This window comes from Trichosurus vulpecula, chromosome 1 (assembly GCF_011100635.1).
Source record: "Trichosurus vulpecula isolate mTriVul1 chromosome 1, mTriVul1.pri, whole genome shotgun sequence".
NCBI classification, from domain to species: domain Eukaryota; kingdom Metazoa; phylum Chordata; class Mammalia; order Diprotodontia; family Phalangeridae; genus Trichosurus; species Trichosurus vulpecula.
Window position 1 is genome coordinate 53,474,918 of NC_050573.1, and position 27,947 is coordinate 53,502,864.

The window sequence follows — 27,947 nt, forward strand, 5'->3', positions numbered from 1 at the left end:
GAGGCTGACAGATCAGAGGTGACAAGGTCACAAGGAGGCTGGTTCTGACTCCAAATTCAACTCTTCCCTCCAACTCTTCCCTCCTGCCATGATATAGAAGAGGGAGGTAGATGGTCCCAGGTGTTCGGCCCAGAGGGGTTGGCATCATGCCCCCACCAAGCCAGGGACTGGAGGAACCAGACAGAAGCATAGGAGGCCAATGCACTCATGTTTATTGCACAGGATGGGGTGGGAGTGGGGTGGGGGTCTCCCGAAGGGGCCCCGTCAGGTTAGTTGGAGACAAGACTCGAGAGTTGCCACCTCTTGTCCTGTTATCAGTTATACATTCAACAGAATGGCAGCAGCTGGATGGGTGAGGGAGTGGAAAGTGGTACCCATCTGGGGAGGGGGAAGCCTCAGTTAGGGAGACAGGCTGAGTGATTAGGGGTGAACGGCTGAGTGATCTGATAAAAACTCAGTGTGGGGTGAGGACCCCAGAGCTAAGACTCCCCCCTGTGCCCCCCCGCCACCCTCACTCTTCCCACTTCAGGAAAGCAGACACAGGTATTGGCTACTTGTGTAACCATGTTCCTCCACTCATCTCAGAGTCCCAGAAGACATCTCTAGGGGAATTCTCCAGACTGCCCCCACCCCTGTCCCATGGGCCCCGAAGGAAGGTGAGGGTCTCTTTGGCTGGGAGCCAGCTGTGGCTGCTGCTTTTTCACTCCCCACTGGTGAGACTAATGGGAGCCAGGGGAGTCCATTTTGTGAATGAAGAAAAAAAACAGGGAGACAGGCTTAGCCAATACTCTCCAGAGCCAGGCCTGCTAACCCAACTTCGAGCTTTACCCCTCAGCCACCTTCTCCTACCCATGGGGCTCAGACCCCTGAACCATCCTGTCTCCCCATGTCCCCTGAGCCTCCAGTATGGCCAAGCTGTGGATTCTAAATTCAGGACATGCAGACGAGCGCGCGCGCACACACACACACACACAAACACAACACACCGACACACACCAGGACAAACGGTGCTTGTGCATGTCCACATACACACACCAGGACAGACAGCATGGACCACACGCTGCCCAGAGGACCATGGTGCCCTAGGCAGGATGACTTCTACAACCTTAGTCTCAGGGTCACCAGGCAAAGGCAGGGGCAGTGGGAAGGCAGGGCAGCAGCTCAGTTGGACTGGACACTACGCTTAACAACAACAAAAAAAAAAAAAAACAGGGATACAGACTGAGGAAAACACACACCAGGGCAAGGGGGCCTCTGCAAAGCTGCCTGACCTCGATGTCCCTGGATAGTGGGACAACCCTGGTCTTGTTTGGGGTTTCTGGGAAGAGATCCAAGGGACCAGTAGCCAGTGGCCCACCACCCCTTGAGGATCCCCAAGCACCTACCCTAGGAGAGGCAGGGTAGCATTCTCCCCCCATTTTACAGATGGGGGAACTGAGGCACAGAGGTGACATAAGCCCCCCTAACCTTGATGCTGAGGGTGGCTCAGAGGAGAAAGGAAGGAAAGCAAGGGGCCAGAGTCCCTAACATCCTGGGAAGCAGGGATGAGAGTGGAGAACTGGGAGGAGGCCCCTTTTTCATCTTTAAAAATTATTTATTTTTATTTTTAGGGGAGCAGGAAACCTATCCGACTAGGTCTAGTAGGTGACATAGTATAATGGGAAGAAGCCTAGTCTTGGACTCAGTTCAAGTTAGGGCTTTGCCCCTCCTAACCTCGTACACACCCCTTCCTCTCTGTGAATCTCATTTTCCCCATCTAGAAAAAATGGGGCACTGGCCAGTGTCTCCAGCCCTTCCTGCTCTGACATCCTATGTTCTAGGGTCTCCTCCGGCTCTGACAGCCTATGTTCTACGTTCTACATTTTATTCTATATCCTATAGTTATCTAGGAGAGGCAAAGCAAGGCCTCGGTACCATGGTGCCTGGGAAAGGACAGAAGGACTGGGATGCAGAGATGAGCCTTCTCTGATCAACCAAGGGGCTGGGAAGTTGGCAGGGGCTGGGGAGGGGGCTGCGTGAAGAAATCAGCCATCGTCTACCTCGCCTGAGCTCAGGCCCCCTCACTCACACAGACACACACAGACGGACACACATGGATGTCTATGCTAAAGGTCTATGGCTTCTATGATGCAGAGAAGAGAGCAAAGGCTCTCTTGAATGTCAGCAGGAATGAGATAGGGCTTTGGTCTTGGATGACAGGACTGAGCCAGGACTGAGCCAGGCCGAGCAGGGGGAGGGCCCAGGTCCTGGTCCCCCCCAGAGGCTCCCCTCCGGGTCACCTCAGTCCTGGGGAGGTAAGGGAGAGAGGAGGCAGTGAATCCCTCCGCCCCAACCTGGCCCCAGCTACTAGCCCCATCCTAGGCCCAAGCAAGGGTCACAAGTTGGAAGACAGCCTTGATCTGGCTGAGTCCACTTCGTGAGCGCTGGCAGCAGAATCCTTTCGGGTGGCCCCGGAGTCCTGGGCTGGGGCTGGGCCTGGGCCTGCATACACGGAGCCACTGGACAGCTGGTGTGGCAGGGTGAGGCGGGTCGGGCCAGGTCCCAGGCGTGGAGTGGAGCTGCTGGCTTCCCTGGAGGTGCTGGGTGGGGGGCCAGGGCTGGGGCCTGAGGGCTGGGGCAGGGAGGGCTGGGAGGCAGACAGAGGCCTGGACTCATGGCTCAGGCAGGGTGTGTGCAGGGCTTGTGTGCTCTTGTGGGCAGCGGGCCTCTGGGGTGAGCCTGGGGCTCGGGCTGGGCCTAGCGAGAGCTGAGAACCCGACTCGCCCTTGGCCCCATACGGGAAGGTCCGGCTAGCCCGTGGGCTCTGCGATGGGGGACTGGCCGTGGCCGGGGGAGGAGGGGGCTGAGGTGGTGGAGGGGCTTGGAAGAGAATGGGCGAGACTGAGAATGGACTGGGGACGGCCTGGGCGTACATCATCCGGGGGGAGCTCAGCGCCAGGGGACCCACCAGAGGGCTGGCCATCTGCGGGCAGAAGCTCATAGCGACCGCCTGCTGCAGAGTGGCGATGGCTGAAGTGACCTGGGGCTGGGCTGCCGGGTAAAGCCCGGGGTGCTGGCCTAGCTCCGCCTGCTGTACCATCTCCCGGTCATACTTCACAATCTCTTGGATGATCTCGTTCTCCTGGTTGTTGAAGACACCCGAGTGCAGGTCATGTTGGACCTTGTGCAGAAGGATTGAGTTCTTCTTGCCTGGGAGAGGAGGACAGAAAGGGTGGGGGTAAGGACAGGAGGCCCCTGGGGGACTGTCCCCAGCTCCTCCTGGGACAGGGCAACCTCACTCCATACAGTACCTAGGAGGCAGGGGATTCAGGGAACAGGAGACCCAGGTTCAAATGTGACACATTATGGGTCCCTGGGAGAATCCCTTTGCCTCTTAGGGACTAATCTCTCCTCTGTAAGATAATGAGAATGAAGTATATGATCTCTAAGGCCCCTCACTCCCCACCCCAGCTCTGACATCCTGGGTGCTAAGCACCCTCCCAGCTCTGATATCCTGTGTCCTAAGGGCCCTCCCAGCTCTGACATCCTGTGTTCTAAGGGCCCCCCCAGCTTTGACGTCCTGTGTTCTAAGAGCCCTCCCAGCCCTGACATCCTGTGTTCTAAGGGCCCTCCCAGTTCTGACATTCTGGGTCCTAACCACCCTCCCAGCTCTGACATCCCATGTTCCCAGGACCCTTCCATCCAGCTTTGACATTCTGTGTGCCAAGACTCCTTTCATTATAGATGTTCTTTAGTGGCTCTCCTGGCTCTGCTATCTCATGACCCTTCCATACCCTCCCTCAGGCTCCTTATCCTCTGACCCTCTTATTCTTCCCTTCCCACCCTCCCTCCCTTGGCTCTCTACTAACCAATCCGGTCAAGCCGGTCAATGGCCACAGTCTCGAAGGCCCGCCTCATCATGGGATACTCCTCTAGCACTTCATTAAAGTTGTCCACGCTCAAGGAGTAGAGGCGGCAGTAGGTGTCAGCCCGGACACTGGCTGTTCGCCGACCCCGCGTCAGCAGGCAGATCTCTGCAGGGGCCCCAAGAAACTGTCAGTGGGGGCCTTCCTGTCCCTTCCCAAGCCCCCTTGAGCCCAGGTCACTCCCAGCTGGGCCTCAGACCTAACGATGGGGGAGACTGGGGGAAATGAGGTTGATGGTACCCCGATAATACCCTGTGGTGGAGCTGCCCCAAAGGTCCCTAGGAAGCACAAGACCAGTTGCACTTCTGAATGTCCCAGGAGATGGGCCCTGTTGGATGGGAAAACTAGAAGGAGGGGAAACCAGGGCCTGAGATAGAGGCCGAAACCCCCAACTCCAGGCTGATTCCTGATGACCTCATGCTTCTGGGCCAAGAGAAATAGGGAGTGCCCAGTGGTAACAGGATGTTGCCTGGAGATGCATTGAAGACGCAATCCTCCATACCTCTCTTGTCACTCATTAGGGTTGGTCTGGTAGGACATAAGGGCCACTCTCTTCTCCGTGGTGTCTCTAGATACCACTTCCTGTTCCCTCAAGTTTTGTGGACAATTCTGGGACCACTTTTTTTTTGGAGGGGAAGAGGGAGGTTGGTACATTGGTCCAGGCAGGGAAACAGGTGAATTTTTTAAGCTTGAGATGTATTAAAAGAATTCCAGATCCCTTCTTCATCTCCCTTTTATCCATGAGTCCTCTGTATACCTACTCAGTTCTCATTAGAGGGTAAGGTCCTTAGGAGGAGTGTGTATACTCCTCAGAACTGAGCGCAGTGACCTGTATACTGTAAGTGCAGAATAATAGTGACTCACATTTACAGAGTGCTTTGAAGTGCTGTCCTCACAACAACCCTGTGGGGTATGGCATAAAATTATAACTCTTCCCAATTTAGAGGTGATCAAACAGGCCAAATGACCTTGGCTCACACAGCTAGCTAGTCATATGAGGCAGGACTCAAACCCATACCTCTTGACTCCAAGCCCAGTATGCTGACTTCTACACTATGCTATCGAATAATAATTATTATAGCTAGCACTTTAAGGTTGGCCAAGCATTTTACAAACATCTTCATATGGAAATTAGGTGTTGTTATAATCCCCAGGAAGACAGCACTGACTTGCCCAGGGTCACACAGCTAGTAAGTTTCTAAGGCTGGGGATTTGAACTCAGGTCTTCCTGACTCCAGGCCCAGTGCTTTATCCACTGTGCTACCTAGCTGTCTCTGCATTGAAGCTGTATGAACGAATGAACCTTTAAGAGAAAGGGAGGAAGGTGAGAGAAATGGTCACGAATAACCAATGATCCAGGGAGATTCCAAGTGCCTCCTTTCTTTTCTGTTTTCAAGACCTCAAGACTTCTCTCTCTGACCCAACCCAGCCCTACAAGGAATCTCCAATCTCAGGTGAATTCCATTCAATCAGGCTTGGGTGGAGATGGATCCTTTGGTCTAGAGAGCTCCAGACTGGGGGTGATCTGAGTATAGAGAGAGTTTCTCTGTCCAAGGGTGACAGAATGTCACTCTCAGCCCCTCATTTGAATATAGCTCATCTCTTATTGTGTTAACCAATCAGAGTTGATTGCCACCCCTGAGGAACACCTGCTCTTTGAAGGGTATATGAACTGGGAGCCAGCCACGATTGTCTTTGGTCTAAGAGCCAAATGACCCTCCTTTGATTAATAACATGCTGGCCTTATTAATAAAATGACTATATTACCCAGAAACTTTGTCTCTTGAATCTTTTTAATCCTCACAAAGGTTTGGGCTCAAGGTCAAAGAAACCTGTCCCAAATGGAACACAATGGAACAGCAGTGAGAGGTCACCATCAGTGGACATGCTCAAACAGGCTGAAGGACCCCAAATCAGGGGCATTAAAGAAGGGAGCCCTGCTCCTATCAGAATAGATGCTTCCTTAGATCTCTTTCATTTCTCAAATTCTATATGTTACAGATGGGTAGCTTGTTCCTTAACAGAAGAAAGACCTTTCTAAGGATCAGAGCTCTCCCACCCTGGGATGGACAGCCTCAGAAGAGTAAATTTTCCATCCTTGGAGGCACCCAAGCAGACAGACCTCTGCATGAGGAAGGAGGTTGGCCTGGCAGTCCTCTGAGGTCCCACCTGGCCCCAGGTACTAGCCAAACCACCCTCCTGCTGGGGGTGGCCACGCCCACGGGATACAGTGTGAGGGGAAGGGCCTATCCTCAGACTCCCTCCAGGGACACTCACCCCCAAAATATGAGCCATCCGAGAGTTTCATCTCCTTGTTGCCCTTGGTGAGGACGCTGACCACGCCATGCTGAATGAAGTACATTTTCTTGCCAATGGTGCCCTCACGAATGATGTAGTCCCCAGGCTGAAAGACCTCAAATTTGAGCTTGGTCAGCATAGCTGTGACAAAGTTGGGGTCTGCATTTGCAAAGAGAGGCATGGAGGCCACCAGCTTCCGGCAGTTGAAGTTCACGATCTCCTGTGAGCATGGAGAGGAGCACAGTCATCAGAGAGTGTAGGGGGTGTACGGTGTTGGGTTCATCTGAGGCGGGGAGGTGGGAGTTAAGGCTAGCCAGGCAGCATGAGAGGGGTGAGGTAGGTGGACAAAGGCTGAGGGCATTCAATTTAATTCAAGGAGAATGTATTCAGGGCCTACTAAATGCCAGGCATAGGGGATACAAAGACAGGGAAAGCCCCTGCCTTTAGGATGCTTATAGTTGAGGAAGAAAGGGGACTTGACAATATATACACAGATAAGCTAATGCAAAATATAGGGGGAGGGTCTGGGCCTGGAGTTTCATTGGTATAAGGAATCCTGGATGAGAAAATTCTCTCCAGCATGGCAGGTCAGTACCTTCTCCCTAACTAATAGTCTGAGAGCGCTTCTCAAAGTGTGCTCTGGGGAGAGGGCTCACAAGAGCCTTTCAGGGGGTCTACGAGGTCAAAACAATTGTCATAATAATACCAAGACATTTTAATTTCTAATATGGTAAATATTGACAGCTATAACCCATATAAACAGAAGTTCTTGCGGAAGGGTCCTCAACACTTTAAGAGTGTAAAGGGGTCCTGGGACCAAAAGGTTTGAGAACCACTGTCTCAGAGAGTTGCCTAGGGCACTGAGAGGTTGTGTCTTACCTAGTTTCTCTCTCTCTCTCTCTCTCTCTCTCTCTCTCTCCTCTCTGTCTCTCCTTTTTCCTCTCTGTCTCTGTCTCTCCTGTCTCTCTGTCTCTCTGTCTGTCTCTCTCTCTCTCTCTCTCTCTCTGTCTCTGTCTCTCTCTTTCCCTCCCTCCATATACACATGCATATATACATACATACATACATATTCAAGTAAATACAAAGGGGTTTTTTTTGGGGGGGGGAGGTACTCTTTCAACTGAGGGGACTCTGGAAAGGCATCCCACATGAGAGGGGCCTACACAGGATGAAAGGAGCTGGAAGTTCCAAGAGGCTGTGGTGAGCAGGGAGAGCCTGGTCAAAGGCAAAGAAAGGGAATGGGGAAGAAGTCAGCAGGGGAAGGCAGGCTGGATGAGAAGATGAAGGGGTGGTAGAGAGAAAGGAGCCTGGGCTATGGGTCAGTCCAGACAATCAGGGTTTGAGGCTGAGGTGGCAAAGCAGAGAGAACACATAACTTGGAGTCAGGAAGACTTGAGTTCAAATCTAGCTTTAAATACTTACTAGTCGTGTGACCCTGGGCAAATCACTTCATCCCGTCTGCTCTACTTTCCTCAACTGTAAATGGACACTTATCTCCCAGGCTTGTGGTGAGAGTCAAATGGGATAATTGTAGAGTGTTTAGCACAGTGCCTGGCACATAGTAGGTGCTTATGGGAGCTATTGTAGTATTGTTTTATTATTATTTTTATTCTGAGCTCAGCTGTGTGACCACATTCAAGTCACTTTGCTTCTCAGCCTCCATTTCCTAATCTTTAAAATGGTCTGGCTTCTCTCCTGAGGGATCGCAGCAGGACAGGCTCTGGCACCAGAGGACCTGGGTTTAAATCCTCTGGTGCTTCCTAGCTTTGGATCCTAGGACCTCACTTCCCCAGGTCTCAGTTTCCTCATCTGTAAATTGAGGCCAGTGGGCTAGATGGCCCCAAAGCCTCTAGACAGAGGATCCCATGATTCCTGGAAGATATTTGGTGACTTGGAAAGCGTGGTAGAGATGTAACTGGGGGAAGGGGAGGGGGGGAGTTGATGGGGGACCTGGGGCTAGGCATCCCCCTTCTCTGCCAAGCTCCGGCCTCCCCCCAGCCTGTATCCTCCCCTGGTGGAGGCCTCAGGGCCTCACCTCTCGCAGGGGCCCATTCAGCTCGCCCAGGATACTGTCCTCATCGAACATCTTGCCTTGGTACCGATGCTCGTAGTAGTCATGAATCTTCTGCCGGAAGTCAGCGGGCAGCTTGTGGAAAGACATGTACTGCTCCACCTGCTTATACTATGGGTCAAGGACAGATGGAGAGCGGTCAGGGCCTGCCTCTCCCTGGCCAGCCCCACCCCTACCCCAGGTGCCAGATGCCCCCCACGCCAGCCCCTGGCACACCTCCCATCCTGCAGCAGCACCATCCCCTAACAGCTCAGAGGGCCTTCAGGCTGTTATCTCACCGGGTTCTGCCAAGAACCCTGTGAGGCAGGTAACTTGTCTGGGATCACACAGCTAGGAAGCATGTGGAGTGAGACTCTGAGGCCACTTCTCTGCCCACTGCACCACTTAGCTGCCCTCAGATTGTTCCCGGGTACCCCAGGGCACCAGTCTGAACCCAGATCCACAGTTCTCCCCTTCATACCTCTCATGCGTCAGCCCAAGTAACAGTCGGGAAGAGCAGGAGGGGAGCAGGAGGAACCACATTCCCAAGGACAACTGTGCAGTGGAAAGTCCATTGGGTTTGGAGTCATTGTGCCTGGGTTTAAATCTCAGGTCTCCCATTAGCTGTGTGACCTTAGACAAGTAATCTAGCCTCCCCTGGGCCTCAGTTTCCTCAACTGGAAAATAAGGTGTGTGGGGGATAAAGAGGGAATGACCTGATGGACCCTGAAGCCTTTTCTAGTCTCTCAGGGTCCATTAGGGTCCACTGGACAGCCTTCCCGTGGAATATTTCCAGGAATCTCCTTCCTGAAAAACGGTAGGAAAAACCAAGAGTCTAAGTCAGGACTAGGCCCACAGGGGGCTGGGCATCCACTTAAGGAGTTTCCAAATAAGAGCTCAAGCCTGGGCATTACCGGAAACTGCCAAGACGGGCATCTATGTTGGCCGGCTGGAGGTGACAGGCAGTGCCAGGAGTCGGGGGGATGCCCAAGCATATTTCCTGCTCCCTGCCCCCCACCATGCCCAGTGCTGGCCCCAGCTGCATCCTCCCTGAGGTCACCAAGAACCCGTGATGGCTGACCGGGTGGTGCCACCCCCTCATTGTTTGGGTGCAAGGGACCATCAGCTTCTGTTTGGGAGGTACCAGTATGGGAGTGATGCCCAAACATGAGCTGGGAGGTATGATTAGAGAAGGCATGAAGGCAAAGAGGTTCAGCCTGGAGCTCACTCCGGCTGGCACCCCTGGGCACCACGAGGAGGGGGCTCTTGCCTCGAGCCCCATCATGAGGGCCAGCTGAGACATTCCTCATCCTTCGTCCCCACCCCCATCCCTGGAATATTGGTCCCAAGTGAGCATCCCATCTCTGCATGCCTGGGGCCAATCCCCTCTCCCAGCCTGACCCCTGACTGAGTGTGAATGACTCACTGCCGTCTCTCCCCACTGCTGGGGACAGAGGAGAGCATCTTGCAGTGAGAAGGTAGTGGGGGTGGGACTGCCTGGAACATCAGACCATTCTCTTGACAACATTCAATGATTTCATGACCAGAGTACCGGACATGGAGTCAGGAGCACATGAGTTCCAAACCTGTCCCTGCCACTTACTAGCTCTGTGACCACAGGACAAGTCACTTGACCTTTCTGTGCCTCAGTGTCCTTGTCACTAAAATGGCAACCATAGCACCCATGATACCTGCTTCACAGAGTTGTTATGAAGCCCAAATGGGAGAATGTAGACAAAATGCTGTGTAGACTTTAAAGCGGTTCTGTAAATGCTTGCAGCTAACATCATTAGGGAATGGGGGTGGGTGCTGTCCGTGGTGCCAAATCCCAGGGATTAGACCTGGCCCAGATTATTTCTCCCTCGCTCCTGAGAAGGTGGCTTCAGATAGGGTCAGACAGTGGCTCCCTATCTCTACCATCCTCCCCACCCCCACTCCCCCCACCACCACTCACCCAGACCCACCTTCTCCTGATACTGGCGCCGAGAGGAGTCCAGGGACTGGATGAGGGCCGTGGCATGGCCAATGAACATGGCGTAGCAGGTGGCCCCCACGATCATGCTCAGCATCGTCAGCCAGATGTCTGTCATGCTCTCCGGGGCCTGGCGTCCGTAACCAATGCAGAGCATGTGGCTCATGGCCTTGAACAGGGCGAAGGAGTAGAGCTCACTCCAGGAGTGGTTCTAAAGCAGGAGGAGGGGGAGAGCCAGTCACAGGGAGGCCACCACAGCTGGGCTCTGACTCCTCTACCAGCCCCCATGGCCATCCTTCTCAGTCACCTGGCTCCCAATCCACATATTCAATCTCAGTCATAGACCAATGGCCACAGTGGCTGTCCTTTATCAACTGACCCTGGGCTCTCAGTTCCCCCATCAGTAAAATGAGGAAGTTCATTCAACTCTGTCTAAGGTCCCTCCCAGCTCTGACCTTATGCATTCTATGACACTTCTCATTTCTGACACTCTGGGTTCTAAGAGCACTCCCAGGTCTGACATTGTGTTCTAGGGGTCCTCACAGCTCTGACATTTTGTGTTCTAAGGGCCCTCCCAGCTCTAACACTCTGGGTTTTAAGGGCCATCCCAGCTCTGACATTCTCTGTTTTGAAGTTGCCCTCGGTTCTGATATTCTCAATTCTAAGGGCCCTCCCAGCTCTGACATTTTGTGTTCTAAGCTCCCTCCCAGCTCTGACATTCTGTGTTCTAAGCTCCCTCCCAGCTCTGACATTCTGCGTTCTAAGCTCCCTCCCAGCTCTGACATCTTGTATTCTAAGGACCCTCCCAGCTCTGACATCTTGTATTCTAAGGACCCTCCCAGCTCTAACATCTTGTATTCTAAGGGCCCTCCCAGCTCTGACATTCTGTGTTCTAAGGTTCCTCTTGATTCTGATATTCTCAATTCTAAGAGCCCTCCCAGCTCTTAATTCTACATCCTAAGGTTCTTTTCAGTTCTGACATTCTCTGTTCCATGAAACAGAAAGAGAGAGGAAAAAACACAGAGCTGGAGAAACAGATGGAGGCAGGGACAGAGGCTGGATGCTGAAGAAGGGCCAGTCAGAGAAGAGAGGACGAGGTCAGTGGCTGGAGGAAGAGAGACTGGGAGGGGGTCAAGGACTCAGAGGCCGCCAGAGGCGAAGCGGCTCCTCCCCAGGCTTCGCAGCTGTGTTCCTGAGGAGCTTTTCCCTCCAGTGTCCTCATTTGCCCTTCTCCAGGGGTGGGGGTGGGGGGAGGCCATTCAGGAAAACTGTCCCCTGTGTGTAGGGCTTGAGAACAATGGCTGCAGCTGGCGCCTGGTTCCCAGATCCTTCTGGGACACTCCTTCCTTTGCTCCCTTCCTCTGAGTTCCTGGCCAGGCTACCCACCCCCACCCCTCCCAGCTCAGAGCCTTTATGAGGGCCCCATCCCAGGCCCCAGGCCCTGCCCCCATATAACCCTGGGCAGAGTTAGTGAAGTTGGAGGTCTGGGGGGATGAGGAAGGTCCATCTCAGGGATTGTGGGCTGGGAGGCCTGAAGGGCCAGGCTCAGGAACTGGGAGGGGCTTGGTGGAGTTATTTTGGGGAGGGGAGTGGGGCAGAGGAGCCTGGGATGTCCAGCTCAGGAATTGAGGACTGGGAAGTTTTTGTGTCTTGTTTTGCTTTGTTTTGTTTTTGTGGGAGGGTCAGGACCAGGGATGGGGAGGGGGGTTGGGGGAGGACTTACCACCATGCCGTTGATGGAGACCCAGCAGTTCTTAGGGAAGTCCTGTAGCATGGGCACCAGGAACTGAAGGCAGCCGTCCCAGTGGCACAGAAGCAACATCATGCTGATGAGGTTGAAAATGCGCATGACGGCACTGGCCAGGTCATAGGTCATGTGGAAGATCTAGGGGCAGGGGTTTGAGGGAACCAATGAAGGAGAAAGAAGGGATGCCCCACCTTTACCACCCCTGCTTCATCCTAGTTTCTAGGGTGTGGTCTAGATGGAGCAGGTGTCATTCAATGCCCATTTTCCAGATGGGAGAACTGAGGGCACTTCCCCAAGCCATACATGGAACCAGTGAAGCTAGAACCTAACTAGGGCTCCTGGGTCTGTCAGACTGGAACTTAGCATACTCAAGTGCCAGGCCAGAAAGGGGAAGGACAGGCCATCCATAGACACCCTCCCCCCACCCAGTCAGGCCTGCCCCTCTACGTACATATAGAGGGAAAGACTCAGAGATAAATACAGACATGCAGAGACAGAAACAATCACACACACACACATAAACACACACACACACACACACACACACACACAGGTACAGCATCCAGAGAAAGACCCAAAGTCAAAAGGCAGAGAGAAATACCCACAGGGACAGAGATCCCTAGCAGAGACATAGAGACCAACACAGACACAGACACCCAGAGGTAGCCACAGGAGATACAAATGCCCAGACAGGAGGGTCAGCCCTCTCCTATTCATTCTCCCATCCAGTCCAGCCCCACTGTGTCTCTCCAAACACACACACAGACTATTTACAGCCTGGTCACACCCCCTGGCTAGACACCCAACACCTACACACACAGAGGAACAGCCCCACCTCAGACACACCAGGCTATTTACAGCCATGATGTACCCCCCCTCCCCTGCCCTTTTCTATTCATCCAGACACACACACACACACACACACACACACACACACACACAGAGTTCACACACACACAGAGTTTTGCAGGGGGTTGGGAGGGAAGGGCCAAAGCAAGCTTGAGGGGATAAATCCTCAGGTGGGCTGAGTCTTCCAACAGAGAGTGCTCCCATCTTTGCAGACCTAGCTCCAATGCTACCTCCTTTGGGAAGTTTCCCTGCCCCTTCCCCCCCCCCCCCAGCCCCTTCCTCACTGGCCTAGGATAAGATTAGCCCTCAGATCCCTGAGTCTCTCCCATAGCCCTGCTCACAGCCTGACTACTGCTGGTTTGGTGGAAAGAATCCTGAATTTAGTCAGACCTGAGTTCAAATCTTGCCTTTAATTTCATCAAATGATTCCTCATTTGTAAAATGCTTATGTTACCTGCTTCCTATGGTGGTTGTGGGCCAAACCCTTTAGGACAGCTAAAGGGTTTAGAGGTCCAGTCTGGCCTGGAGCCACTGTTATTATTAATATCCATTAAACCATAAAATGGCATCAAAATGGGGGCAATGACTTGTGATCATAATTATAGTTATCTATGGGATGTAGCTTAAGGCCCTTGCTAGACTGTGCAGGGATAAGAGCTTATCCTTTGTGAATGGCTCAGCTCGGCCTAGTACACGGTAAAGGCTTAACAAGTGTTGGGGGAGAGGGGAAAGAGGACTGAATAAGAAGGGAGGGGTGAAAGTGAAAGAAAGAAGCAAAGAAAGAAAGGAGGAAAGGAAAGAGGAATGAAGAGGGAGGGGAATAGGAGAAAGAAAAAAAGGAAGGAAGAAAGGGAGGGAGGGAAGGAAGCCATGGTAAAAGAGAGAGATGGAGGAAGAGAGAGAGAGGAGTAGAGGAAGATGGGAACAGAAGTAAGAAAGGAAGAAGGAGAGGGAAGAAAGAAGGAAAATAGAGGGGAATGAAGGAGTAGAGGAAAAGAAGAAGGTAGGGAGGGAAGAAGGAAGGAAGCTAGAGAAGGAGGGAAGAAGCAACAAAAATAAGAAAGGACATATGCAAGAGAAGAAGAAAGGAAGGGAAGATAAGAAGGAAGGAATAAGGAAGAAAGTCTACCAAGGACCACAGGAAGGAGAAAAGAAGGAAGGAAAGAAAGGAGAAGGAAGGCAATAGGAAGGAAGGAGTATTTGCATTCTGTTTTCTTCCTCTCTCCTCCAGGGACTGGGGAGCAGTTCCAACTCCCCAGTGTGCTGAGGTGCAAAACCCCCTCTAATCAAGTCATGGGCCTCACCTCTTCCCACTGGTGGATGTAGCGGATGAGGCGGGAGAGGCGCAGCAGGCGCAGAAGACTGAGGATCTTGGTAAATCGAACAATGCGTAAGGCGCGGGCAGTCTTGTAGACCTCCGAGTCAATGCCCTTCTCCACAATGAGGAAAATGTAATCCACAGGAATGGAGGACACAAAGTCCACCACGAACCACGTGCGCAGATATTTCTTCTTGATCTTCTCGGGGTCTAGAATGATCTCGGTGTTGTCCTCTATGACAATGCCAGTGCGGAAGTTTAGAACCAGGTCCATGAGGAAGAAGGTATCTGAGACCACATTGAACACTATCCATGGCGCTGTGGTCTCATCCTTGAAGAAGGTGATGCCCACGGGAATGATGATGAGGTTCCCCACCATGAATAGCAGCATAGTAAAGTCCCAGTAGAACCTGCGGCCAGGGAAAGGGACAGTCGGTCATAGCATTCAGGGCTCCAACTCCATCTCCAACCCTGTTTACCCCTCATCTCTGAGAAGAAGCTCCCTCCACTCCCACCCAAACTCACAAAATTTGACAGCTAGAAAGGTAGTGAGAGACAACCCTTATGGGGAAACTGAGGCACAGAGAGGGAAAGGTCCCAAAGCCCCAAAATGAATAAGTGGAAGAGTTAGGAACAGAACCCAGGTATCCCAACTGCTGGTCCAGGATTCTAGATACTTCACATTCTCCTTACAATTAGAGCCAGTTAAAAGAGGAATGGAGATGGGGTGGGGGGAAAGAAAGAGAGAGAGATAGATAGAGAGAGAGAGAGAGAGAGAGAGAGAGAGAGACAGAGGCAGAGGCAGAGAGACAGAGAGACAGAGAGGCAGACAGAGACAGAGACAGAGAGAGACACAGAGAGATAGAGAGTTCCTCATTACTGGAGGCACCCAGGTGAGCCTCTGTAAGAAAGCCATAAAGGTGATTCCTGCACCAAGAGCAAGGCTGCACCAGAGGACCACTGAAGTCCTTTAGTCTAAACAGGGCTTGACCTCTTTTGTGTCACAGATCCTTTGGGAGTCTAAGGAGGCCTGTGGACCCCTTCTTGGACTAATATTTTTAAAGGCATAAAACAAAATACATAGAATTACAAAGGAAACCAGTTATATTGAAATAATCATAAACAATTTTTAAAGTTTGTAGCCCCTAGGGTAAGAACCCCTCAGTAATATCCATCAGGGACTAAATTTCACAGGTGGGAAAGACTTTGCTGATCAGCAGATCCAACTTTCTCATTTTACAGATGGAGAAGCTGAGGCCCAGAGAAAGAGAAGGAACCATTTTCCTAGGGAGTCCTGACCATCTCCAACAGCTCCCCCACCCAGGCCCGGTGGGAAGTTGGGAGGGCACAAGGCTAGGGGCCATGGATGTCTTTCCAGTGGACTTCCAGTAGACTATAAGGCGACATGGTGGGATTTGGAAAGGTGGCAGGAAGAACTCAGGAGGGGCTTGGAAGGGCCAAAAAAGGGGCAGAGGATTTGGGTAGATTTTTCCCAGAAAGGCAATCTTGGCTTCAAACATTCCACCAAGCAGACATCAGCATTTCTGTCTGGGCAGAAGCTGGGGGAAGAAGGGGATAAGCCCCCAGTAATCCTAGGCCCTAGATCTTGGCCTCTCAAAAACCAATTCTAGTCCCATGCTCCCTGCCTCCCCATGACCTTTCCCTGGATGTTGCAAGGTCACAGGCAGTCACCAAGGGCAAGGAGGCTGAAGAAAGTCTCATGCTTTCCCTTAGCAGAGCTAAAAATGAGGATGTGGATTCAGGGAGGTTTTCTGTCCTGCTCCACCTCAGGTTAATACCTCAATGCTCCCACTGTGTGGATTCCTTAAAGACAAGCCTGCAAGATGGGTCAGAACTGGCCTTCCCCCTCCTCCTAGCCAACGCCCTGGGCTCAGCTCCTAGACACAGAGGGGACCTGGAATGCATCAAGTCTCCTCATCCCCCTCACTGATCCCTAGCCCCCTCATCAAGCCCTCATCTTCCTCCATCCCTATCCCCCTCCTTCAACACCAGCTATCTCATTGATTTTCCCATCTTTGCTGCCTTCAAGCCTAAATTATCCCACCCCCACCTGGGGCTAGGCATGAATGAGATTTCCCATGACAGAGAGCTCACTATCTCCCAAGGAAGCCTTTTCCACTTTGGGACAATTCAGATTGTTAGAAAGTTTTTCTTTCATTGAGCCAGGATCTGATTCAGCGGATCCTGCCCTGTTCTTAGTCTCTTAGGGTCTAGCAGAAGTTTCTAGGAGGCAGACTTTCTAATACTTAAAGACAACACTTTACCCCCAAATCTTCACATGACAGAGTCACCAGATTCCTGGTAGCCCCCACTTCCTAAAATATGACCCTAGAACAGGACACAATACATGTCAGATAGGGCCTGACCAAGACTGACACCTCCTCAGATCAAGGAGAGTCCTTCCCCTAGACTTAACATGGGATTGCTGCCCATCTTGCTCCCCTCTATGACCCCACAGTACTAGGAGAGTATCAGGGAGGCCACTGGGACTCAGGCATCTTCCACTGAAATCCCAGCGTACTCCCTGCCTCAACTGGGCAAAGCCACTCCATCTTCTCAAGTGTCCTCAGCTGGCCCATAGCAGCCCTGGACCTGAGCCATGGCCAAGCAAGTACCCGTGTCACTGCCAGCCCAACCAGCCCGAGGCTGGAGATCCTGGCTCCAACACTGAGATCCCATCCCTCCTACTGCTAAATTTAGAGGCACGTTGACACGGTGGAAAGAGCCCTGGATAGGCAGTCAGAAAGCTTGAGTTCAAGTCTTGGCTTTGCCAGACTCACTGTGTGACCATAGGCAAGGTCCTTCCCATCTCTGGGCTTTAATTCCCCATCTGTAAGAGGAAGAGGCAAGACTCTGAGGTCCCTTCCAGATCTGAGATCCTATAGACACGGAGAAATGGAGGAGTATAGAAATGTGGTAGGGGCATTGGCACTGCTCTTCTCTACACACACACACACACACACACACACACACACACACACACACACACAGAGCTTCCTAGAAATACTCCCAAGGTAAGGGATATGATTCAGAGACATTTCTTAGCTCTAAGGACATAGTTCAACCACCTAAAAGAGATCTTTCTAGCTTAAGACCAAAAGCGACAGAGGTCAGATGGGGGCAATGACAAGAGAGGGACAAGCTTCTGATCCAATCAAGCATCAGGAAAACCACATCCTGGGCCAGGAATCATTTCTGCTTAGGGATCTGGGAGCAGGATTTAAAGGGATTAAAGGGATCAGAGGTCAAGAATTAAGACTCATAATTTGGGAGTTTCCCTCCATTTCCCACCTTCTTCATAGCACCAGAAAATTCCATGGAATATCTTTGGTAAGATACCCTTGAGTCTGGACAGAAAGTGAACAGTCCAGCCATACTGGCATCCCCAAGATGGGAAGTCCCAGCGCTCCTACTTCAGAACCACCACTGAAATGAGTTCTATTCCTTCACCAGGTGGTATCTTGGGAGAACTTGGAACACTCAGGAGACATATTACTGGCCTAGGAAGGCTTGTTCTTACTCACTGAGATGGACAACTTGCTGGCAGGTACCACTTGGCCAGCCTCTTGGGCTATGAGCATCAAGAGGTGGGAGAGACTGTACTTTGCCCAGGGGATCTTTTACCTCCCTCAGCCATTCAAGGAGGAGGAGAAAATGCAGTTGAAGGTACCACCCCCCTCTTCAGACACATGAATTGAGGATCTTTCCCCTTCCCTTCACCCCCAACCCCAAGCATGAGAATTATGGTTCTCTGTAGCTTAAATCAGAATCCCACACCACCTGTTGCAAGCTAGCCCAGGAAGAGACAGGGTGGGGAATGTGGAAGAAGGCAGATTAAGCATCATGCCTGTTCACTCATATGGTTCACTCATTGATCTCGTGACCTTGAAAGGCTCCTTTAATCAATTTGGGCTTTGGTCTCCCTCATCTGGAAAATAGGTCCATCTGGGTACAGGTAGGCTGTAAATGTAAAATAGAATTGTCCATAAGAAAGGAGTTTGGGGCTTTCAGGAGATAAGGCCCTCTGAAAACCCATGGTGTTGGGTTATGATCTCTAAAGCCCGGAACATAAGGGGTGAAGGGGAGAAGCATTAACTCCGTGATTCATGTCAGCTCTGTGGTTTATCCCAGAGATGATAATGCAGGAATTAATTTCCCAGGGATTTGTAAATAAGGTTTCTGGTTTGACCTCCAACCTTGTGATCGGCTGATCTCTACAGCCATCTGGGGAAAATTTAACCCACCCAAGATCAACTCAACCTTTGCCAACCACCTAATTGCAGAGGCCCAAGAAGGACCTAGAATCCCAAAGGGACTTGATTTGTTCAAAATATCCCTTCTAAGCTAAGTCCCCATTGTCTAAAGTCTTTGGACAAGGACTAAATGACTGCTTATGGGGAATGTCACAGAGAAGCTTCCTCCACCTAGAACTAGATCAACAGCTCAAAACTTTGTCTTTAAGTACATAAAACAAAATACATAAAACTTCCAAAAAAACCCAAATCGTATTGAAATGCAATTATCTAAATATTAAAAAAAAAACAAACCAAAATCACAGCCCCTGGTTTAAGAGCTCCTGGATAAGAGAATGTCTGAGGTACTTTGTGATTTTGATATTCTTACAATCCATATTTTCAGGTCTTTCCATATTCTATACCCTAAGGTATTTCTAATCCTACCATTCTCTCCTCTGTGTTCTGAGGGCCCTCCTAGCCCTAACATTCTATGTTCTAAAGGTCCTCCCAGCTCTGACATCCTGAGCTCTAAGGGCCCTCCAGCTCTGACAACCTGTATTCTAAGGTCCCTCCCAGCTCTGACATTCTGTATTCTAAGGGCCCTCCCAGCTCTGACATTCTATGTTCTAATGGCTCTCTGAGCTCTTCTCTGTGTAACAGATCCCTTTCTCCAGCCAGCTGGAGGAGGTGAGGTACTACTGAGAACAGACTGATATTTGGGTAGACACAGGCCTGCTAACTACATGGACTTCTCCAGCAGTGCTAGAGCCAGCAAATGCCCCACCCCACTCCATCAGAGTGCTACCCAAGAAGAGGGCCTAAACTGAAGCAGGCCAGATCAAGCGTAGACTTAAGGATCTTCCATTTCCAGAATCAAAGAAAGTTAGTTCCTGAAGGGCATGACCACAGGAACAACAGTAGCAGTACGTGCACAGCACACTACAGTCTACAAAGTCATCTCCCATCCTTCATCTCCTATAGCTCACAAGAGATGGAGGTGATGAGGGTAATCTCCACTTTACCAAACAGGAAACTGAGGCCCAAAGAATGGAAGAGACTTACCACATAGTGACAGAGCCATAATTAAGAACCCAAGTCTCCTTATTCCTAACCCAGAGCTCTATTCCCAATATCCTAGCACTAAGGATATCAAAACCCTTGGGCAGGCTTTCATCTCCAGAACACTAGCCTCTTGCTCAGGGTTATTCTTGCCTCTTCCCCCTTCACCCCATTCACTCATCCCTAAATGCTAGACAAGGCATGTGTGTGTATGTGTGGGTGTGGGTGTTTACATACACATGAGTAAATGCAATACTTTCATAGAAAAAAGAAATCAAGGGTAAGTGCACTAATGGGAGCAAGGAATGGAGGAGAGGATGCCAGGAGGCAGGATGCCTGAGTTTGGGGCCTGGCTCCACTGAGCTGGGGAATCTGGCAGAGTTCCTCATGAATGCTTTGAATAGTCAGAGAATGGCTTCTCTCTCCTGGCCCTACTCACTGGCCCCAGGAAGGAGCAGACTTGTGTCTAGGGGGGTCCTCCTTTATTTACAATCAGAAGTCTTCCTAGCATAAGAATCAGACACATGTAAGTCTCCTTGTAGAAAATTCATGGTCTTCCCCCATCTTGATGTCCCCAGTGCCTGTCACCAAGAGATCTAACCTGTTCCATACATCTGGACTTCCTCTCTTATTCGCTACAGCTGTGAATCAGTTGAGATCAGAACTGGGAGGGACTTTACAACACAGCATGTCAGAACTGGAAGGAATCTTAGAATATAGAGCACAGAATGTTAGAGTCGGACAGGACTTCACTCCAATCACTTCCTTTTAGAAAGAGAGAAACTGAGGCCCATATGGAGGAAGGGACTTGCACAAGGTCACATGAAAAGCTAGCAGTACAGCTGTAACACTGAAGTCCAGGTTTTCTGACACCAGATTCAATCCTTTATATTATACTAAACCAAGACCTCCTGTCTCCCCAACCTCTTTTCTACCCATCCCTGCTCCTTCTCCAAGATATTCATTTCATCCTGGAGTGGTTTAGTTCAGAGAGTCTGGAGCACCAAGGGGTGGGCAAGGAAGAGGGATTGTTCTTTGTGGACCATCTTCTCAGCTCAAAAGCATGGAGTTCTGAAGTCATCCACCTCTCCTAGGTTAGGGAAGTCCACTGGTTGGGAGGGTCTATATCAGGGGAGGGGAACCTGTGGCCTCTAGGCCACTTGTGGCCCTCTGGGTCCTCAACTGTAGCCCTTTGACTATATCCAAACTTCACAGAACAAATGCAGTTTCCCCACCCTTGGTCTAGATTGAAGGGTCTCCCCTTATCTATAGAGAACACTTCTTCCCTGGGGTGATTCCCTAGGGACTTCCCTAAGTCTCCCAGGGCAAGCAGATGTGCCCATAAGTAATTACCCCAGGAATAGACCTCACCCTAAGTAGCCATCCAAAACCTGAAGTGGGACTGGGACCGTCTGGTCAGCCCACACATCGGATGGTTGGAGACAGACTCACTTTGGGAAGGGGGGAGGACATTCTGCAAAGAGAAATAATAACTCCTTATCCCTCCCTGATGGTGTCTCCAAGGAGTGCCAGGCATCTGTCAGTCATCCTCTAGACACCCCCAAAGGGAAGCATACCATCCATATTTTTCCTTATCCATCTTGGAGAAAGGCAAACTGAGGCCCTGAGGAAAGTGGTTCGAGTGGATTTCTACAGTGAAGAAAAAGAATGATTTGGCCCAGAGCAAAAGTGTTCTATATTCCCTAGGTCCATGTTTCCTTCACTACTCTCAAGATGAGGTTTGTCTAGAGAGAACTAACTGAGCAGCTGGGACATCCTGCCCCCCAGGGGAAGATCAGGCACATGCCCCTAGATTCAGAATATAACTAAAGAGACAGGGGAAGGGTCCTTGAGACATCTTCCTGAAGAAAGGGGAGCATAAAGAACTTCTTTTCCCCAGGGCAATTGAAGGAATCCTCCATATTGTTTCTGAGACCCCTCTCCTCACCACCCCCCCCAAAAAAAACCCTCTCTCTACATCTTTGGATCACAGGATTCAGAATTGTAGAGATAATCTAGTTTAATTCCCTCGCTTTATAGATCTAGAAAGAAGAACAGACTTTCCCAAGGTCATACAGGTAGTGAGTAGCAGATCTACGCTTCAAACCCAGGTCTTCTGACTTCAAATCCTCTGCTCTTTTCACAACAACGCTATGCCTCCCTCTTCTCCCCAGCTCACCAGGTTCAGTAGGATTGGGACAAAACAGGGGTGAAGTTTTGCCCCCCCAAATACAGTAGGGATGGAGGCCTAAAGGGACTGACAATAGAATAGGGCCCAAGTATTCCTGTTCCCCCATTCTGGATCCGATCCTCAGATTCCCCTTAGAACAGTCTGTTTAGGCTTATATAGACGGGAGAGAAGGAAACACAAGGGGGAAAGGAGGAGACAAGATCTAGGGGGGATTTCAATCTGGCTTTAAGCAAAAAAAACCGTAGGCAGAGGGACAGGACAGGGATGGATAGAAAACAGCAAGCAAAGAGGACAGCAGGAGGGGGGAGCTGCCCAAGGCCCAGCCCTGCGGTTGCAGGAAGGTGGTTTACTCGGGAGGGAGCAGGCTATGACTGGTAAGGATCCTTAAGTGAAGTGGCCTCTGCTGCTGTCCTTGGTGCTGAAAGACTTAGAGCGCGGAGACTCCAGAGAAGGCATCCCTAAGACTTTTTACGTCTATATCTTACAGAACAAGAATCTGAGTGTGTCACACCGCACCGACACATGGGCATATATTGACACCACACCACCACAAAACAACACTGAGAGAGATGACACACATGCACACACAGATACGCAAACTCACAGCGAAACCACCCATTCACATATACATACACCTCACCAAGACATACAATGACACATGGTCACACACACAAAACAGAGACGGGGCCTCCCCCTCTCAGATTCAGAACCAGACTAACATGGTGGAGGGGAAGGGCAGCTTTCAGACCCGCGTCCTTGAGGCTCTGTTCATCCACCCCTAACATTTCTCCTGAGGCCGGCGCACCCCTACTAAACCCCGACCTGGGAGACCTGTGTCCAATCTCTCCCAGCTGCCCCCGCCCCTTCCCCGTCCTTCCTCAGTGCCCGCTTTGCCCTAACTGCCCAGGTCTGGGCTGGGCGGGTTCCTCCAGAAAGACCCGGGCCTTCCCAATTCCTTGACCTTCCCCTCTATTCGTCCTTTTCACCGACCTCTCCACCCCCTCTTCCTCACATAGAGGCACTCCCCAGGTCTCTTGGGATCTCTCCTGGATCCCTGTATCTTGACGTGTTCGCACCCCTGCTATGCAGCTACCCCGACCCCCAACCCCCAGACCCTTCCCCCTTCATATACGATATGCTGCTCTTTGACCTCCAGACCTCAGACCCTGTACAGTGTGCCACTCTCCGACCCTCAATCCCTAGACGTCCCCCCGCCCCAAACAATATCCCCTCTGACTCCAGAGGTCAGCGCTCCTTCCAGCAGCCCCCTCTCCACTCTCAGACCTCCCCTCCTTCCTCACCTCGGGCGCCCCTGAAAGTTCCCCCCCAACCCCAGACCCCCCCACTTCACCTCTAAACCCTCCTGGAGGGTCCCCCCCCACCTACAGACGCCCCTTCCCTCCTCGCCCCCAGCGCCCCCTGCAGGCCTGCCCCCGCTACTGAACCCTTTGCCCCCGAGCGCCGGGCGGCGGGCACCTGAAGTCGCTGTAGGGGTGGATGATCCAGGCCCCCGCCGACTTGACGCGCTCCTGCTCCCGCTCCACGGCCTTCTGGCTGCCGAACATGCGCAGCGAGAACTTGTTGACCCCGGGCTGGAGCATGGCCCCGAATTGGCGCTGCAGGAAGCTGGCCTGGCTGCCCCGCGCCTCCCCGCCGGGGCCGACCTCGTCGCAGTCCCCCGGCCCCACCTCGTCGCCCGCCTTGAGCGCGGGCCCCGGGGAGCCGGGGCCCGAGGCAGGGCCGGAACCGGGCGCGCACGAGAAGGAAACCTTGGGGCCCCGCGCGGCTGCTGCTGCGGCTGCGGCCGCATCCTCCGGGGGGCCCGGGCCGGGGCCGGGGCCGGGGCTGCACTGCGGAGGCTCCCCCCCGCGCCGGCACTCGCCGTTCGGGCTGCCCTTGGCTGCGGCCGGGCCGGGGGGCGGCTTCCCGGGCCGCGCGCCCAGGCTGCCCCGGGCCCGGCCGCCGGGCTCCGGCTCCGTCGCGGGCTCCGGACCCCCGGGGCTGCCGGGACCCCCGGGGCCGCCCGGGCCCGGCTCGCGCTCCCGCTCCCGCTCGGGCGGCTGCTGCTGCTGCGGCGGCTGCGGCGGCGGCGGCGGTGGTTGCGGTTCGGGCTGCGGCGGCTCGGGCTTAGGCGGACACTGGGGCTGCTGCGGCGAAGGCTGCGGCGGAGGCGGCGGCGGCGGCGGCGGCGGCTGAGCCGGAGGCGGCCCCTGGCCCTCCCCGGGCCGCGCGCTGCCCGCCCGCCCGTCCATGGCCGCGCAGAGCTGGGCAGTGCGGAGTCCGCCCGGCCGCCCGGAGCCCGAGGCGGGGAGCCGACCGACAGACCCCGGGAGGGAGGGGCAGGCACACGCGCCGCCGCGCAGGGAGGAGCCGGGGGAGGAGCCAAAAGCGGGGAGGGGCGGAGGGGGAGCGGGCGGGGGGGTGGGGGGGGTGCATCTCAAAATGTCAGAACCGGGAGGGACCTCAGGACCCAGAGTGTCCGAGCCGAGAGGGACCTCGAACCTAGGCTGTCAACAGCTGGTGCCGGGGAGGGGAACATTAGAACCCAGAAGCTAGAATATCCGAGGTGAGAGGAACCTAGAACATAGGATGTCACAGCTGGGAGGGACCTCAGGACCCAGAGTGTCCAAGGTGAGAGGGATCCAGAACACAGGAGTTCACAGCTGGGGTGCTGTGAGGAGGACCTGGCAACATAGAGCTGGGAAGGAAGGGAAAACCTGGATCTCAAGAATCCAGAATGTCAGAGGTGAGAGGGACCTAGGACATACAACGTTGGAGCTGGAAGGGACCTTGGAATATAGGATGTCAGCACTTCAGGGCTGGGAGGTAGACCTTAGTAAAGAATGTTGAACTGAAAAGTACCTCAGAGGTTCTCCAGTCTAATCCACTCATTTAATAGGAAACTGAGGCCCAAGGGTGAAAAGACTCATCCAGGGTTCTTCAGATACTTGGAATTTGAACCCAGGACCGCTAATTTTCAAGCCAGGGCTCTTTTCTTTGTACTAGGCTGCTTAGAAGATTGAATATCAGAGCTCTAAGGGATCTTAGAACATAGAATATTCTTCTTATGCAGATTCTACAAATTCCTGTTGGCTATCCCCAGCTAACCTTCATCAAACAGGCAGTTTCAGAGGTAGACTAGGGACTGAACCCCGCCCACCTACCCAAAGGCTCAGCTGCTCAATCTCTTCATCCTTCAGAAGACAGGAGGAGAAAAGACAGTTGGTCTGGTCTCGTCAATCCCAGTGGCTTATGGCAGCTGAGGTCTGCTGGCCTGTCTTCCTATTGGCAGCTCCCAAAGGAGCTGAGAAACTGGGACAGCCAAAGTTAGGTTCCTTCTGTCTTCCCCATCCTTTTCCAGCATCAGGTGGACATAAGGGGAGGAACGGATGATTGGCCACCACTTTCCTCACACTGGGGGTTGAGCTAGGAACCCCCTATTCTGTGATTGTTTGTAGGCAGTATTAAATAGAAAGGGAACCCTAGAAAGCTGAAGGAAACCAAATCATCGAATATTGGAGCAGGCTTTTTGGTACAACCTGAGAGGCTTTTTGGTACAACCAGTTACCGAATCCTTTCCACAGTGGCCTCAGCAAATGATTATTCAGCCTCTGCTTGAAGACTGCCAGTGAGGGGGAACACACTACACCCCAAAACAGCCCACACCACTCTGGGACACTCCCCTTGTTGGGAAGGCTTTCCTGTCATCAAACCTGAATCTGCCTTTCTGAATCCCATTGTTTACTGTTTTAGCCCTTTGAAGACCAACAAAACAAAACTAAACTCTCTTCCTCATTCAACTCTTTAAATGCATGAAGACAGCTGTCACACACACACACACACACACACACACACACACACACACTCCATGCTCCCCACCCCCACCCCCATCCCACAAATCTTCTCTAGGCTAGTGGTTCTCACACTTTTTGGCCTCAAGACCCCTTTGCACCCTTAAAAATTATCGAGGCTCCCCAAAGACCTTTTGTTTATATATATTATATTTATTTATATTTACCACAAGAGAAATTAAAACATAAAATTTTAAAATATTTATTAATTCATTAACATAACAATAATAAACCCATCACATGTTAACATAAGTAACATTTTTGTGAAAAACAACTTTTTTCCAAAACAAATTAGTGAGAAGAGTGGAATTATTTTACCTTTTTTTTTCAAATCTCTTTAACATCTGGCTTAATTGAAGACAGTTGGATTCTCCTATCTGCTTCTGCATTCAACCTGTTGTGATGTGTTGTTTTGGTTGAAGCATATTAAGAAGATCTGTTCTCCTTCATATATGTAGCTGGGAAAGGGAGGAGTATTTTAATAGGCAAATGACATCTTACTGATATTATTAAAATTCAATCTCACAGACTCCCTGCAAGGATTTTGAGAACCCCCAGAAAACCACATACCACACTTTGAGAACCTCTGCTCCAGGCTAAACATTTCATTTCCTTCAACCAATTTTATACAGAATTTTCTCTAGTTCTTTCACCATTCTGACCATACTTTTCTGGACATCTGCTTCATTTTTGTCTCTGTCTTCTCCAAAACTGAACATGATCCTTCAGATGTGGTCTGATTAGGGCAGATTATCCAGGAACCCCCTTGGTACTGGATACCGTCTTTCTCTTAATGCCACCTAGGATACATCTACCTCAGTGGATCTAGGATTCAGTTTTTGTGGCTATTCCCATCAAAGATGCAGATCACACAATCCATCCATGCCTGCCCATCTTGTGCACGGCTTCCTGGGAACCCATGATAGCCCTATGGGCTACCTTTTCTGGCTACCATGTGACACTGTTGACACATACTGAACTTGCAGTCCATTAAAATCCCCAGATCTTTTTCAGAGGAACCATTGACTAACCATGCCTCCCTCATCCTATTCTTATGAATGTTACAGAATCCAACTGTAAAACTTTACATGTATCTTGAGTTTTATCTCTGCCCATTGATCTAGTCCACTGAGCTCTTTCAGATTGTGACTTTCAACCATTGTATTAACTGTTCCTCCCAACCTTATGTCATCTGCAAATCTGACAATCATGCCTTCTAGGACATCGTCTAAGTCATTCATATAAATGTTGAACACCAGAGGAAAGAGGACAGATTCTTGGGGAATTATACCAGAAACTGGCCTCCAAGTTGACATAGAATCATTAATGACAGCTCTGTGTAAGGTCAATTCAAGAAGTTCTGACTTTACCTCACTCTACTATTGTTTAGGTCATGGTTCTCCATCATGTCAAAAAGGATAGCAGGGATGAATGAAAGAGGGAATGAATGAATGAAAAATTAATGAAGAGGACATCATTCACAAGGACAGCATGAGAGATTTTGCCAAAGACCTTGCTGAAATCCAAATGTCCTATGTCAACAGAATTACTCATTCTAGTAATAACCCTGTCAAAAAAGGAAATGAGGTTAATCTGGTCTAATCTATATTTTACTCCTGGATCAGCCAATAAGTCTTGGTATGACTTTGGAAAGTCACAGGATCAGAACTGGAAGGGAGACCACCTAGAAGCTGAACAAAAATCCCTTTTTATAACTTCTCTGCCAAGTGGTTGTCCTGCCATAGCTTGATGATGTCTAGTGAGAGGTCTGGAGCCATGCAAAACAAATCTAATGCCTATTTCACATTGTTTTCAGTTATATATGACTCTTCATGACTCCTTTGGGGGTTTTCTTGGCAAAGATACTGGAGTAGTTTGCCATTTCCTTCTCCAGCTCATTTGACAGATGAGGAAACCAAGGCAAACAGGATTAAGCAACTTGCCCAGGGTCACACAACTAGTAAGTGTCTGAGGGTGGATTTGAACTCAGGAAGATGAGTCTTCCTGACTCCAAGTCTGGCGCTCTATCCACTACAGCGTCACCTAGCTGCCCCGTGTTTCACATTATGGCCCTTCAAATACTTGAAGGTAGCTATTGTGGTTTCCCTCCTTCAGACTAAGCAGAAACATTTTCGACTCATCCTTACCCAGCATGATCTCATTCTTTTACTAACCCGGTTGCCATCTTCAGAAGGCTCTCCAAAGTCCCTCCCCCTGTTTCTTCAATTTCCTGATCTTTAAAATGAGGGGGCTGAACCAGATAATCATCAAAGTCCCTCCCAGCTCCAATAGCCTATGTTCTAATATGCCTTGAAACTCCACGTTCTGTGTTCCAAGGTCTTTTCCAGCTCTATTTTGTGTTTTATTTTCTTCCAGCTTTGACCTAATATCCCTTCTACCTGTGCCAGCCAGACAGAGAGACAGATGGGCTTTTGGACAGGCAGAGCCAGG

The 27,947-nt window shown here is 51.3% G+C and overlaps 1 protein-coding gene across 1 annotated transcript; it reads right to left on the bottom strand.

Annotated features, from left to right (window-relative positions):
* Positions 1-227: 227 nt before the first annotated feature.
* Positions 228-23,897, bottom strand: HCN2 (hyperpolarization activated cyclic nucleotide gated potassium and sodium channel 2). The gene is made up of 8 exons (XM_036742330.1): positions 23,122-23,897; positions 14,126-14,549; positions 11,949-12,110; positions 10,218-10,436; positions 8,239-8,385; positions 6,183-6,423; positions 3,849-4,013; positions 228-3,189 (listed from the first exon to the last, which is right to left on the bottom strand). Exons 1-8 carry the CDS (start codon positions 23,895-23,897, stop codon positions 2,375-2,377), a joined length of 2,949 nt encoding a protein of 982 aa, XP_036598225.1. The 3' UTR covers positions 228-2,374.
* Between the last annotated feature and the right edge of the window lie 4,050 nt (positions 23,898-27,947).